At 36.2% G+C, this 15,412-nt stretch overlaps 1 protein-coding gene across 1 annotated transcript; it reads right to left on the reverse strand.

Moving 5' to 3' along the window:
- Positions 1 to 2,884: 2,884 nt before the first annotated feature.
- On the reverse strand, positions 2,885 to 13,846 carry LOC139124801 (uncharacterized). Its single transcript, XM_070690910.1, has 7 exons — positions 13,702 to 13,846; positions 9,372 to 9,568; positions 9,078 to 9,142; positions 7,947 to 8,877; positions 7,264 to 7,373; positions 6,545 to 6,734; positions 2,885 to 5,436 (listed from the first exon to the last, which is right to left on the reverse strand). Exons 4-7 carry the CDS (start codon positions 8,009 to 8,011, stop codon positions 4,929 to 4,931), a joined length of 873 nt encoding a protein of 290 aa, XP_070547011.1. The 5' UTR covers positions 8,012 to 8,877; positions 9,078 to 9,142; positions 9,372 to 9,568; positions 13,702 to 13,846; the 3' UTR covers positions 2,885 to 4,928.
- Positions 13,847 to 15,412: the final 1,566 nt, after the last annotated feature.

A 15,412-nucleotide genomic window follows, 5' to 3' on the forward strand; every position in this document is an offset into this window, starting at 1 on the left:
TTTGAGTCATCGAATGTTTCAAAGCGTTGGTGTCTCCCTCTACAACGCCTTTATAGCATTTAAGCCGGTACCAAGTCATTCTTCTTTTATTGTTAATTTTGCACTGAAGTCAGATTGAAGTTATGCATACATAAATTACAATGACGTATTTTCACTTTCGACCGACATTTCGTGGGTTCAAAAGGTCAGTTCTATCTATGTCGTGTATATTTGGTCATTTACACACTTTGTTAGCAAGACTCTTGTCACAGCTTTCGCTGGAGGTACAGTTTGGGTGTTGATGACGCTGTTGAGCCTGACAACTGTAAGGATTTGTTTAGGCGCCACATCTATTCGTGAAAAAACCGTGTTACTATTTCCCAAGGTTAAAGGCTATATTACTGTAAGGTCTGCTTGCCTTTCATGTGTACTCGAATCCTGTTCAGCATTACCAAAACATGTATGGTGTAGAACAGAAAATTTTACAGTGTATAACAGGGTTTTTGAAATCAATAAAATCAGTGAAAGTAAACAGATCCTGTGTCACCATAGTTCCTGTTTTGTTTCACCATCAGAAATAAAAATGAAAGATTTAAATAAATTCACTTCCCTGTCGCTCTACCAAGATCGAAACTTATTGCCATGTTTCAGCATAGACAATAGAGATACGGTCTATGGTTTCAGGCAACTCAAACACGATACTGTGCACCGGTAAGGCCTATAATTTTAATGCAATGCTAGAGAATCATATTTTCGACGAATGAGAGGTAACCATAGAGGGCATACCCATAACATACTTCTGGTACGCGCATACTGGCACTGACCATGTGTTTGTATTTGTCGTATTGACGGGGTCGTTTTGAACGAGGCTGTCGGTGATCATGCGCAAAGAGTTTGTGTCAACGATACAAATCAAACAAACTGGAGACTATTAGTCTAGTCTAGATGGTTGAAACGGGGAATGACTTAAAAGAAGTGTATTCGTTGTATGGTCGCATTAATGCAGAACAATGAGCATACTAATATTCCACATATAATCAGCAGTGATTGAAACAAAGGAACGAAGAGGGCGGTGCATGGGCAATACTCAAAGAGACAGAGGAAATGTACAGTGGATTTTGACATTTGGTTTAAATTTAGCTCTACTGTTCATCAAAAGAATCGGTATTAGAATTGCATGATGACATACAATCCCACAAAGTCCTGTTGTTTCGCTTACATACGCAAATTTCTGTTTGTGTCAAATGGACTCTCTCTCTCTCTCACTCTCTCTCTCTCTCTCTCTTCTCTCTCTCCCTCTCTCTCTCTCTCTCTCTCTCTCTCTCTCTCTATATATATATATATATATATATATATATATATATATATATAATATATATGTATGTGTGTCCTCAAGGCGCATTCTATTCTATTCTGACAGTCAGCTGACTGTTCCATTTAGTTGTCATGTTACCTTTAAAAAGGCTGTGAGCGACAAGATAGAGCCTAGAGTCAAATACATTTTTGATTGAGACATTTTATAAACAAATTACTAAGTTTGCTCTATACATCATTTATTCAACCCATGTAACATATGGCTTAGAAGTATGGGGAATGCATTATCATCGTATCTAAATCCAATTTATATCACTCAGAATATGTGCGTGCGTAGCATTACATTCTCTTAATTTTGAGCCATTATCTCCTTTCTTCTACAATCTATGTATTTTGGATGTTCATAAAGTATACTTAAGTTGCTATTCTGCGCTTTTATTTTTGATTTACTTCATCAGAATGTTCATCACGACTTACTAGATTATTTTCACATTATAGACCATTGCTACGATATCCGTAAATGTAAATCGTAACGATTTGTCTTATTACTTATTACCTAAGTTGGACATGAATCTAGTTTTGCTCAACCAACACATCTGCAGGTCAATCTTTAATGTTTTACACGGGCGCAAAACTATGAAAAACATTGCCGAATTCTATTATAACTCAAACGTATAGTTGCAAGTTCACAAAAGCCCAAGGCCACTGAAAGACCATCTCTTCAGAGAATATCTTGCTCTGTGCTTATGTAGTTGATAGAATTCGAAGGTCAAACAAATTCCAGATGTAATAAGCAAGCTTTTTAAGACTCTTTTTACAGTCAGAGTTGCTTTTTCTCTTCACTAAAGTACATGTATCATTTATTGGACAGCGGCCCATAATGGCATTTGATAATGGAATGTACGTAAAAGTTCATAGGATCAGACTAGACTAGCGCATACTTGTATTCGTAGCTCCTTATTGTAAAGAATGTATTCTGCGGAATTTGGATTGTATTATGTCACTTTAAACTTAAATATGACATTAAAATGTTGATGATGATGATGATGATGAGGAGGAGGAGGAGGAGGAGGAGGAGGAGGAGGATACTGTGACGTTACCAAGAAATACTGATGAGTAATTTATAGCACGGTAAAAAGGAACATCAACTAATTCCGTTTCCAGGTATGCTCTTTGAAACAAATGTAAATCGTAACGATTTGTCTCACTACTTATTTATGCAACTCGTTGTCATGCAGGTTAACAAATATAGTCTCTTAAGATTCTCCTTAGTTTACTTATATAGTTGAAACTTAATTCATGATACATTTTCGTAGAAAAGCACAAATATGATCTAGAATAAAGAGTGAAAAAGTGGTGCCAATTCTTTCTCCTTGCCTTGATGGAAATTGAAATAACAGAAGCGTCCTGTGGCATTATGTCAGAAGGTATTATCATTAACGTTTTGTTTTTTTTACAAATCTTATATGTCACTGTTTACTTAGGTGAGTCGATTACAGTAAGGGAAGCAACAGTATGGTCTACAATCAAAACAATTTTATAATTATTTGAGAAAACAAAATTAAAGGCATGGTTAAGGCGACAGATTGTTTTGTAAGGAAATTTATTGACCAGATTACAATTTCAATGGGAAATAAAAAGCTATGACACCTTCATAATCCTCTTGCAGACTAAAACAAACTCGATTCCTGGGAAGAATTCCCCTACCTTTAGAAGTTCAATGGTAAGAAGACATAGCTTAGAATTGATATGATCAATGATTAAATCAACTATTGGTGAAGCCAATACGAAATTGTAGAAATGCTGTGCTGAGGAAACGCCATCATTCGTTAACTACAATATTTACTGCTTCTTAATTACAATACATTAGGGATCGAAGGATCACGAACTATGGATCATTCCATTGCCTAAAAAGGCTCATATCGCTTACTAATATCTAGGCTACATTGACACATACATATTGTGTCAAAAACTGTCTAAGACTCATGAAAAAAATCCAAAATAATGTTCTAAAAATCCAACGTAATGTAGATTCACATTAGGAAAGTTGCCTATGTAATAAATACAACTTTGAAACTTGTCTTATCTATGTTGATAATAAACTGGGTTAGACTGAAGATAAAGTAAAATCACACGAGTTTAAAAACCATGCGTGCATGGATATGAAAAGATTTTTTAGAAATACTGATCGAGTAAATGCTGTCGATTTTCGATGGAATTAAAACATACTCCGTCTCCTAATCTAATAGGAGGAATAAGTAAAAAGGTTGTGAACTCACAAGATATTATGATATATATAAATTCTTGATTCAAAATGTATCTTTTCATTAAATCAAGCTAAAATAACTGATATGGGTATTTTGATATCATTCTATTCAAAGGTGTAATATGCCGTCAAAGCAAATTTCATAATCCGAACCATACAGGGTTAGTAATTACAATGTCATTTAGTATAAAATATCAAAAAGAAAAAAATTACAAGATAATGAAGGACCATCTTGAACCACGAATGCAATCATAAGTGGTGGTACCAGGTGTCCGGAATGGGTAAGCGTACCCTGCTAGCATGCTACACCCGTCAAGCATGGCCCTGAAGTGTCAAAATCAATGGCAACTCAGTGAAGCTACCGTATAAGGTCAAAGTTGGGAATACTGTCACGCATCATTTGCATAACAGTTGTGTCATATTTGGAAACCATGTCCCCATATCTACCATAGAATTTCTTAAAAGATCTTGCAAGTCTACTTTCCGAGAAGCCCTGTCTCACTAACTTAAAAGCCAATGAGGCATATCGTCTGGGAAATCATCATGACTCGCAAGCTCTGCAGTATCTAAGGAGCTGTGAAACATATACACCATACATTGGAGCTGTAAGTTGCTTCATGATTATATATTGTACAAATAACTAAGATTTCAGCCTGTTTCTGTTCACTTCATTTATTTGAACCTGGGCTCACTTTTTGAATTTTGTTTTTCGAACTTTAAGAGAGTGGTATCACCTACTCGCAAATGGTCTGACGTTGTGAATACAACATTCTGAATATTGAAATGCTTTGTGTTCGATTATTAGTGATCGGGTAGCTGTCATGTAAGAGACTGAAATATTCGTATTAGCAGGTTTTGCTAATCCATAACTGTTGTAGATGGCGTGTAAGTCATATAATGTTAATTAAATTTAAATTATAAATCTGTTCAGTGTAGGTCCAGCCTCGTCAGTCTTGCTAAACGTCATGTTTCGCAAAGTTACCTTCAATCGCTGCTATTTCGTGATTATCACAGCTTGTCTAGTTCCAATTTGCGTGTAATTTTTACTTCTCAATTTTTGATATCTCCTTGAAAATTGCATAGTTGGTATCTCTTTGGTTGCTGGCATTTGACTAACATGTTTTTCTTTATTTTGAGACTTTTGCTAATTCATCGTACCCTGTTTCAACAGTGCTAGGTAAACACATGGACTCTTTCGCAATTCTGACTATTTGTTAAGCAATCATATCCTGTATCATGTTACTCAGGTAAACTCTGAAACTCAACACCATTCTTTGCCTTGACATTGGAATTATTTTGCTTCTGACTCTTGGAATACCGAAGTCCGTCTAATTTATCATACCCATTATCTGCTACGTCTGTTCCAACATCAAAATGAAGGCCGGAAAGTGGAACTATGGCATACGGGCCTTCGTTGAATTCGTCCGTCGTCGATGAATTGTTGCGTGTCATCGGTCGCTGCGAAAATTCTTTCGTTTCTCCCATGCTTAAGATCTGCTGTAATTCTCTGTAGATTGCTAAGTGGCGGTGATCCTACCTCAATGTTCGTTGGAATATCGTACGGATTGTCATCCATTTTGTCAGTAGTTGTCATTGAATCGTCGATTTCTCCATTTTCAGTTTCAAAATTCGTCATCCCAGTTTCGCCGATCTGGGGTGACCTTGTGTCAATGTTCATTGGGATGTCATACGGGTTGACATCCGTTTCGTCATCAACGATCACTGCGTAGATAGTTTCTTGATGGCCGTTGGAATGTGGCTGTTGAGATGACTCTGGTGTATCAATTTCATTATTAGTCCTTGCCTGATCGTCCGATGTATCCAAGAATTTCGATTCCTCCGATGCGTTCGTTTCCTCGACAGTTTTATTAGCATTTCTAAATGTGCAAACACAACAAGAGATTTAGACAAGTTATTAACGACACAAACAATTTAGCGAATAACCTGTTTTATGTCAATAATATTTCGATAAGTATTTTGATACATATTATTGATTGTTATTAAAAAATTGTTTAAAATGCACTACATGTACGTCTCAGTGCATTGTACATTGCTGGATAAAATAATTTAAAAAGTACAACCACACAAGAAACTTAAAACAGAAAATTACACATAAAACTGAGTAAAAAGATGGGTTTTCAAATTGCGCTTAAAACTATCTACACTTCTGGCAGTCTTAATTTCAAATGGCAAATCATTCCATAGTAAGGGTGCACATACTGAGAACGCTCTCTGTCCATGCGTATGTTGGCTTTCAATTGTCTATGGATCTTGTCAGTCAAGATTGTACTCCTCACATAGTGCTAAACGTAGGCGTATCGTATGACTCAGAGCAATAACCGAACGTGTAATAACTTGGTGACCGCTTGTCTTTGGTGACGAAGGATATAAGACTAAAATAAACAGCAAAGTATTTTTTCAGGAAGAGGATTTCTAGGGAACTTTCTTTGTATTGCCTACTTCTGTAATTCGATCCCGCACAAGGCAGAAACATTTTGTATAAAATGCTTTAGATATTCTCTAAACATGTTCCCGTAAATCACATTTTAATACTTATACATGTTCACTGACATTTTGTGCCTATTAGCACCTTTTAAAAGATTCTGTTTCCTGTAGTGAATTATTGTATCTTCAAACACAATGAAATGCAAAGATGCATTTGCTTAGCCTTTTTCTCAAAAATACATCCAGCATGTAATATCGATAGCTCCGACGTAAAATATTAACCAAATAATATGTTAAGACACCGTTTACATGTGACCTTTTGAATCCACATAAATGTCACAGTGTACTGCTACCCGATAGACCTTTTCACGGATTCAAGGGTACATTGCCATTCGGAAGTGCAAGACCGATAATCGTATATATCATGTTAATATTTGCTATTTTGTATTCTTAGTGTGTTTCTACTTTGTGTTATTTTTAACATCTTTTCCCGTAAGAAATTATCAACTATCTTAAAGCATAAAATAAGCCCATTCTTACCTCTTTCCTCTTTTCTTTTTGAGAGAGAGAACGACAGTTGCTATGAGTATGGTCACAGCGGTAATAGCAGCAACGACAGCAATCAGCACAGCGATTAGAACGGACCTTTCCTGCTTTTTGTTCTGATTACCTCCAAAACCATCCTCCAAGGGAAGTGCCGTTTGATTGCCATCGCCAATGTAGTAATCAGCTAAAATAATAAATACAATATCACATTATTTGTAGGCTGTCAGCAGCAATTTGCACAATAGTTTTTTTGTACGCGGCGTCTTTATATTCAACGACTCGAGTTGAGTCAACAGAAAGCTAGTTTGAGTTTTTGATTTAGAAAAATACCAATTATGTTGTACTCCCGATATGACTCTTTCCTCCATCAGTATTGCTGTCGAAAATAAACTTTATATGTACTAGTATTATAAATGAATTAATGCCGCTATCAACGCATTCTCATTCTCGTGAACTAGAACATCCCCCGTTCCATTAGTCGCTGTTATAGAATTGTAAAATATTTTATGAAAATTTACTCATTACTACGGAATCTACCAGCCATTACATATTTTAGCAGAACATCAAAAATTCGCATCATACGTACCAGCAAAGTCGACTTCTTTGAAGACTAACATCAAAAATGTTGTTTGAAAGAATTTTTAATTGCAAATCTAAATCAGCAACATATATTTCAAATACATATATTTTATGTCAGTATGAAATATTGTTACCTGGCTCGGTTACCTTTACATTCACGGAGATATTACAGAGAGGACCAATCCATTCATCAGGACAGTCACATTTAAAATAATTTTCTATGCATTTACCACCGTTTTCACATCTAACGTGTTTGACAAATTTTATTAATAGAGAGAACAGCGAGAACATTAGTATCAAATGCTGTGCTATTTCGCATGAAACCAATTTTTTAATGAACTGTCTGTTACCTCAGATAATCAAATTCAAAGAAACGGTTTCAATGCAGCGAAACTATGGTGGCCATTTGAAACTTTGTTTTAGGATATACATTTACGATATAACTTAGATAAGTCCCCTTAGTTAACATTTTCAGTAGTACATGATACCTTTTAGTCACTTTGTTTCTTGTAAATTATTGCTCTTAGTTACACATTTTGGACCAATACGGTGCAGAGTACAAATAATTTGAGTGTGGGTTGGATTACTAAAAGAGATAATTAAAACATCTTTACAAAAAGTAAGTAAATACTTTCAACTTAAGTAACCATATTTCCTATCTTCAAAAACAAGACGAATCACTCTTTTGACTTTGCCATCGAGGCAATGATAGTATCATTCCTGGTGGTTTAAGTCGACACCATTCTCTTTAGAAATTTGTATCTATGAGATGCAGAATTATTCCGAAAGGTAATTCAACGGAAATATATGTGCTCACCTGTCTATGTTACGACAGTTACCAGAAATATGATTACAGGTTTGGTACAATAGCACTCGGGACATTGTCTTTTACAGCCATTGCCATAGAAACCATATCTGCATGGATTCGTACAATTAACGCCAGTCCACCCAGGCTTACATGACGTGCAGGTATTATCCTTACAGAGTATACAATTGTCAGGACAGGGTTGTTCACAATAATGACCGGTTCATCCGTTCTTGCATTGACATGTGCCAGTCATGTGATTGCAGTTACCGTGCACACATTCACATACATGTGAACAATTAGTTCCATAGTAACCTTCATCACACTTTTGATCACATCTGTCACCTAGCCAACCAGGCGTGCACAAACAGTCACGATTAGACACTATGCACGTGTCTCCATTGTAACAACGAAGGCATCTATCATCACAGAATGTTTCTTCATTTGCGGTTGTGTCGCACACGGTACAATCAGACCCTATCCAACCTAGTGAACATTTGCAATCTGTCCCATCTTCATTAGTGCAAGTAGCACCATTAAACACAAAGCATCTCTTTTCACAACCGTAACCATAGTAGCCCGGCTTACAGGAGCAACGGCCATCGAACAGGTCGCATCTTTCGTTTATCGAGCAGTTACAAGGTAAACATGAAGGTCCAAAGAAACCATCTTGACAAACACATTCTCCAGTTAGACTGTTACATATCGTATTTGGAGGACATGAACACTTGAATTCGCAACGCGTACCGTAAAAGCCATTTGTACAGGAACACATGCCGTCAGACAACAGGTTGCATCGTTTTCACAATTACACGGAAATTGACAGTTTTCTCCAAAATAGTGTCCGGGACAAATACAAGATCCATCACGTTTGTCACATGTCCCGCCATTTTCACATGTACAATTCTTCTGACAAAAGAGCCATAGAGGCCGTCAGGACATTCTGCAGACAACAATAGTCGAAAAAAGAAAGATACAGAGTCGGGAGTGAAGGCAGGGACTATGACAGCAAATTACACACATGTTAAGCGATGTGGTCCAATCTTGATATTTGGGCATCGTGATGGTACATTTGTATATGTAAACTTACAGAAGTCTACAACAGATGTAGAAAATGAAAGAGAGACATAAAATGAAACCTACCAATACAGTTCTCTGTTATATTGAGAGACTTGTCCTTGTAGTACCCATCGCAGCACGTAAATAGTCTGAAAATGGGAAATAATGTGGCCAGGCATTACTTAACGAATTCATCCTTCAATTATCTTATCTCTTCATCGAATATGCGAAAACTCCTTCGATTTATATGACAAGACTTGAAATAATGTATCGACGAGTGTAACCATGAGTATTTCGCTAGAGGTACATCATATCTGCAAAACGCAAAACTTGTATATCACCATCGCAATACTTCTGAATATTGAATCAATGATATACCTGTCTCCTGTGGGTATTTCCAACAGTAGACAGCCGTGCGGATCATCCGGTCCCGTCAACAAAGGACTAGTGACGTCATTGCTTGAAGAAGGTGATGCAGAACTTATTGATATTGATAAAATCACAATTGCTTTGGTAAGCAGTTCGACAGCCAATGCCACTTCCTTGTTGTAAAAACATTGTTGAAAACAGGTATCCTGAAAAAAACGCATATTTCAATGAAAATGTACAAAACAGAAGTACACAGAGACAGCCTAATGGAATTATGGATGTCGTTATATGTAAAATGCTACTCTATAATATTTTTGGACATTGTTCAAGTTGGAAATGTGGAGAGAATTGTACTTACCATTAACAACTAACCTCCCTTTATGATTAAAAAATGTTTGCCTCCAGCAAAACAATATTTTACCCCTATCAGCCCCTGTATAAAAATTCTGTATGAAGCTCTCTAAATAAAATAAAACCGCATACTGCCATATCCCCACTATGTACGATTTCAACTGTCTCCCTTCCATGATAACCCATTTTTTAGAGATCTCCGCTGAGAACAATAATACAATTTCCATCCCGCTGACAATTACACAACTGTCGGTCTACTCTTTCATGCATGGAGCAAAGGAAATGAAGAAAAGGATTCTGTTTTTAAAGTATCCCAGGAAAAAAGTCTAAAATTTTAAATGACCCACGCAATCTAATAATAATTTTAATATAACTTTTACATTTAGAGAGCAAAGATAATGATGGTTAACATTAGCCACTTTATCTATACAGAAAAGGCAAACTATCACCAGGCGGAGTTGAAACAAGCCTAGCTGATTTCCCTCATCTGCCAATTCCTACGAAAACCTATTCTCAGCAAGGTATTTGAATGGGAGTTCTTCATCTTATTCTGTTTAGGCAGCGTACGGGCACGAGCAGGCAATCGGCTTACTGAACGCTACAGTAGAGATGCAGCATGAACAATCGTGACACATTCTTGAAAATGTAACACAATACAGCAATTTCGCTCATCCTTAGCGAGCCTTCAGTAATTACCAGGGGGTGGCCGGGGAATTATGGAGGGTCACTTTTTAGAAAACGGTGCAAGGATGAGGTCGCTTTTTTGTAAACATATCTTAGGGGAGAGTCACTTTTGACGAAAGATGCTTTTACCGCTAAGCCTTTGAATTCCCGCTTGATATTTCCTGAATAGGAAATTGCCGACGAAATACATCGTTCTTTAAATATATACACATTATCGACAAGCTTCATAAGCAAAGAAGATGCAGTGATATCCTACATTAAACACCTTGAACAGTTAAAACTAATGAAAGACAAGAGACAAAAACGTATGGGAAAGATCACAAAGTGTATATCAATTATCGAATGCCTATAAATACAAAATATTGTCAGTTTTATGTTTTATATTGGCAAAAAATTAATAGTTCTCTCATAGACTACCATGTATAGCGCATCAACATTTCGGTGAAATTCCAAAATTCAATTTCTTGTACGCACATCCATTTGTAACACCCTAGTCTAATCATGTGCATTAATGTGACTAAGAGTACAGAAATAAACCGATGTCACTACTTTAGTATCGGAAAAATAATTCAAAGTTTCATCATAGAAGTATACGTAATTAATGTGACTAATCGAAAGCACATAAATACACACAGATTTAACTATTTTAGTATTGGAAAAAAGTAATTCAAAGTTCATCATAGACTACCATGTATAGTGAATAAATATTTCAGTGAAATTCCAAAATTCAATGTATTACACACATCGATGTGTAACCACCTTATCTAACAAAGTACATGAATATGATTAATCAAGAGGACAAAAATAAGCAGATTTAGTATTGGATAAAAATATTGATAGTTTCATATAGACTACCATGTATAGTGAATTACAATTTTTGTAAATCAAAAACCGATTTTATTGCGAAAGTGAATTAATGGTCATGAATATTATTCATTTTCACGATGGTTTCATTCAATTTGTCTAAAACCGTGATCGAATATAGGTAACCCATCCATTCAGTATCTTTCGACATGTCAAACAACATAAGTGGTATCTTGTACCGAACAAAATTCATGAAAAATGGCCGACTATGTCCCTTTAAGATTAACAAACGTGCAGTATGTGACATAGTCCTAAGAATAGCCGACAACATTTAACTAATGGCTTATCAATGTAGCCGGTAGCTGGTTGAAGATGAGTACATTACAATGTCATGTAAAAGTATATACTTGTTATATGTTTAGATATGCTATCATGACGTTAATTTTCCTGAGACGTCCTTAATAAGCAAGTTAAAATCGATTAAAGTAAAGAAACGAAAATGAATTGTCAGTAGACATTTACCACATTGATCATTGCAACAAATATGAAAATTACTCAAGGATTTCTCAGATATGATGATTAAGACGTTCAAAACAAAATGAACAGTAGTCCGACCGATCTATGGTCCTGTAAAAATAGCATTCAGGATAATAAAGGTAATTTTCAAAATGTTTTCATTCTCTAAAGTCAGTACAGACAAGTTCATGTGTCTTTGTAACCCCCTGTCTAGGCAAGTGTATACAAACTTCACCAGCACACTTGCGACAGCAGTCTCTCGGTATGATATTGCTGAAAATGGATGCAAGCTGTGAGACATGACATAAGCATATACCTTGTACATGAATGATACTTTACACAACGTGACTTTTTTTACTCCATGGTGGATCTGTATCACGGTAAGATAAATTAGAGAATAATACATGCAGTACCTGATATTTATTTCAAGTTTCAATTGCAACAGCACATATGATACAGATTTGGAAAGTTTTTTACCTTTGCAACATGGCTTAATAGGCCGATACATTATTCATTTGGGCTATTATAACAAAACCTATCATGAACCTTGAGCCACGTTCCTGTGGAACGCTATGGGAAAAAATACCCTGTGTAATAAGTTGCCGTTAAACTCAGCTGAAATATTTCACTGTAATGTCTGCCCTGCGTTGGTAGTGAAAATAATCAAATTTTGTTCGAGCGTTCAATTTTAGTTTTCATAATAATAAAGGCACACAGAGAACATTAACATCATTGGTAACAGAAAATTATAGCTGCAAGAATATGTAATTGACGATTCGTTATCATATTTGAACAGATTAAATTAATATCATCGGTAGAGACATGTCTACTAAATATCAAACATGTCTACTAAATATCAAAAGTAGTTCTTTTTGTTCTTTTTGAGAAAAAAGTTTTCAACCAAAATCGCAAAAAAGCCCAAAAATACAAAATTGCAAATTTCATCCTAATTTATCTGTATCATATTAAGATGTACCGTAGAAACCTGTATAGTAGATATCAAAGCTACCAGACAAGTACTTTTTGAGGAACAAATTTCTTGACCAAAAATAACAAAAAATGCCCAAAAAATGTCCCAAAAATACAAAATTGCAGATTTCATCAGAATTTGAATACATTAATTTGAGCAACCTTTTAGCTTGTGAAGAAGCATACCACATATCAAAACTGTCTGATGAGTAATTTTTGGTGAAAAAAGTTTGTCCAAAAGAGGGAAAATCTTCCAGGCTAGACTAATGCTACAACCGCCCTCTCTTGAAAATCGAACTCATCGACACTCTTACCACGTATTTAAATCGCCGCCGACCTAGCCAAAACCCTACGGTTTAATGTGAGTTTCTAAACAAAATATACATTTCACATAGCCTGGTTGCCATGATTTCCTGTTCCCACCCGTCGGCTTGATTATAAACGAGACGTAAATACAGAGAGCATACAGAGGGCGTACGTCGCAATGCGGAAGTACACATACGTAACCGTTCAAAATTTCCGGGTACGGCATACTACCTTATCGCAGTCTTTAAAACTTCCTGTTTCGTAATTTTAGCCAGTTGGCATATATCAGTATTCTAAATATCCATGCGGTTCGTTCTTCTACAATTTGGTTATAAGAGTAAAATCAATCTTTTGCGTGTGTAATTGTTGTTTGTGATGTATTGAGAAACTACAAAGAATCTGCAGTATTATGCTCTAAATAAGAGATAGCGTAAATCCAACTCTAGACCGGAATTTGCGTCATTCAAACATTTACGCTAGTTTACTTCCTTGGTTTTGATGACCGACCAGAAGGCATTTCTGAGCCAGTAAAATATAACGAATTAAAAAATGACAGTGTTTTAGTCACCAGCCCTGCTCGTCTATGCCCATGTGAATTATCATGTATACTAAATAGTCTGTGTTTCTTTACTAAGGGGGAGATAATCAGTAAGGTTTCGACTGGTAAGATTAAGAATTTTGACCGACAACAGAAGCAGGGCATGCATACCTTTTCAAATTTCCAAACTTTCTTCGATTTCAGGCACGTCATTTTCAGCCTCGTACTCCTTCAAAGTGGCGCGCGTTCCTTTGCGATAAAGCCAGACAAATTTGGAGTCAAGGCGAAACACGAACACTAGGACAATACTGAGCTGAGGTTGACTTTTTGTCGATTACTAGTACTCCACATCCTCTTTTCAGTATTCATATGGTAATTGATGTAACCTTTGAACTTTTGAACCTCGTTGTAAGGTTTCCTTGCATGTCGTGAGCACTCTAATATTGGCAATATTGTTCATATTACCAGAACAGTTTTGACTTGAGAATAGGACATTTTACAGCATAGGCATGAGTTGTATTGACAAGATCGATCAGAACAAGGCTGACGATGATCATGCGCAAAGAATTCTCTCTCTCTCTCTCTCTCTCTCTCTCTCTCTCTCTCTCTCTCTCTCTCTCTCTCTCTCTCTCTCTCTCTCTCTCTCTCTCTCTGATTGTTACAATGTAAGGGAACGATCAGACACAATCTATATTGAAAACGTGATACTCGAAACCGACATGAAATTTTTTCGAAGAATACATAATGGATAATTACGTGTCCACTGCTTTTAATCGGTGAATAAATGATAATGTATGCACAACTCTTAAGCAATTTACCTGGAGGCGGCTACAGCCAAGTCCAATTCATAGTAGACGAGATTTTTTTCTTCTAAAAGTCTTGTAAAAGTCACAAAAAGAGTTGAAATTAGACCAGCAGTAAAAACGGACCATATGTCTGTTTTCTTGGAAATTGACATTGTTAAAGATGACAGAGGTCCTGGTACTTGGAAGTCTAATAATTACTTACTTAGCAAACAAAAATATGTTGATGGCATTCGAAATGTCCTAAGTCATACAAAGATAAATACACCGACATCAATGCCTAACAGAGATGGGATCTGATCAAAAAAGACATCAAGGAGTTTACAATTAACATGATGTTACAAAGAATAATAATCAGCTTGTTCCAGAATTAGAAAAACAACTCTCATCGGCTGAACAAAACATGATTCGTGTGCCTTCAGATGCAAATATCCAATGCTATGGATCAATCAAACAGCGTTTGGAGGAGTTATGTATTTTACAAGCAGAAGGTACGCAATTACGCTCAAAAGCAGCATGGATTGAAAAAGGTGCAAAAAACACAAAGTATTTTTTGAGTTTGGAAAAGTCCAATGCAATGAAAAAAGAGATGAAGGCGCTTTATACACCAGATGGTAATTACGTCACTGACTCTGAGCAGATTCTTGATGGGCAAAAACAATTTTATTTGTACAAGTCAAATGATAAAGGGATGGATTTAAATGAGTTTCTAGGTGATACACCTGTGCAACATTTGACAGAAAACCAGAGAAACATGTGTGAAGGTGAATTATTGGAGAAATAATGTTTTACAGCACTTGGTAGCATTGCCAACAACAAGTTCCCTTGTTCTGATGGCTTAACAGCCGAGTTTTATCGTTTTATTTGGAGAGATATTTCTGATCTTGTTTTTATCTTCTTTTCATGAAGCCTAATAAAGTGGAACCCTGTCTGTTTCCCAAAAACGCGGGGTGCTTACACTTCTGTTTAAAAAGGGTACAGAGGAAGATCAGAACAATTGGCGTCTGATTTGTCTTCTTAATACAGACTATAAGATTGCTACAAAGCACTGTCAAATCGGCTTAAACGTGTCCTTCCTT

Source organism: Ptychodera flava (genome assembly GCF_041260155.1).
Source record: "Ptychodera flava strain L36383 chromosome 23 unlocalized genomic scaffold, AS_Pfla_20210202 Scaffold_24__1_contigs__length_23054250_pilon, whole genome shotgun sequence".
NCBI classification, from domain to species: Eukaryota; Metazoa; Hemichordata; class Enteropneusta; family Ptychoderidae; genus Ptychodera; species Ptychodera flava.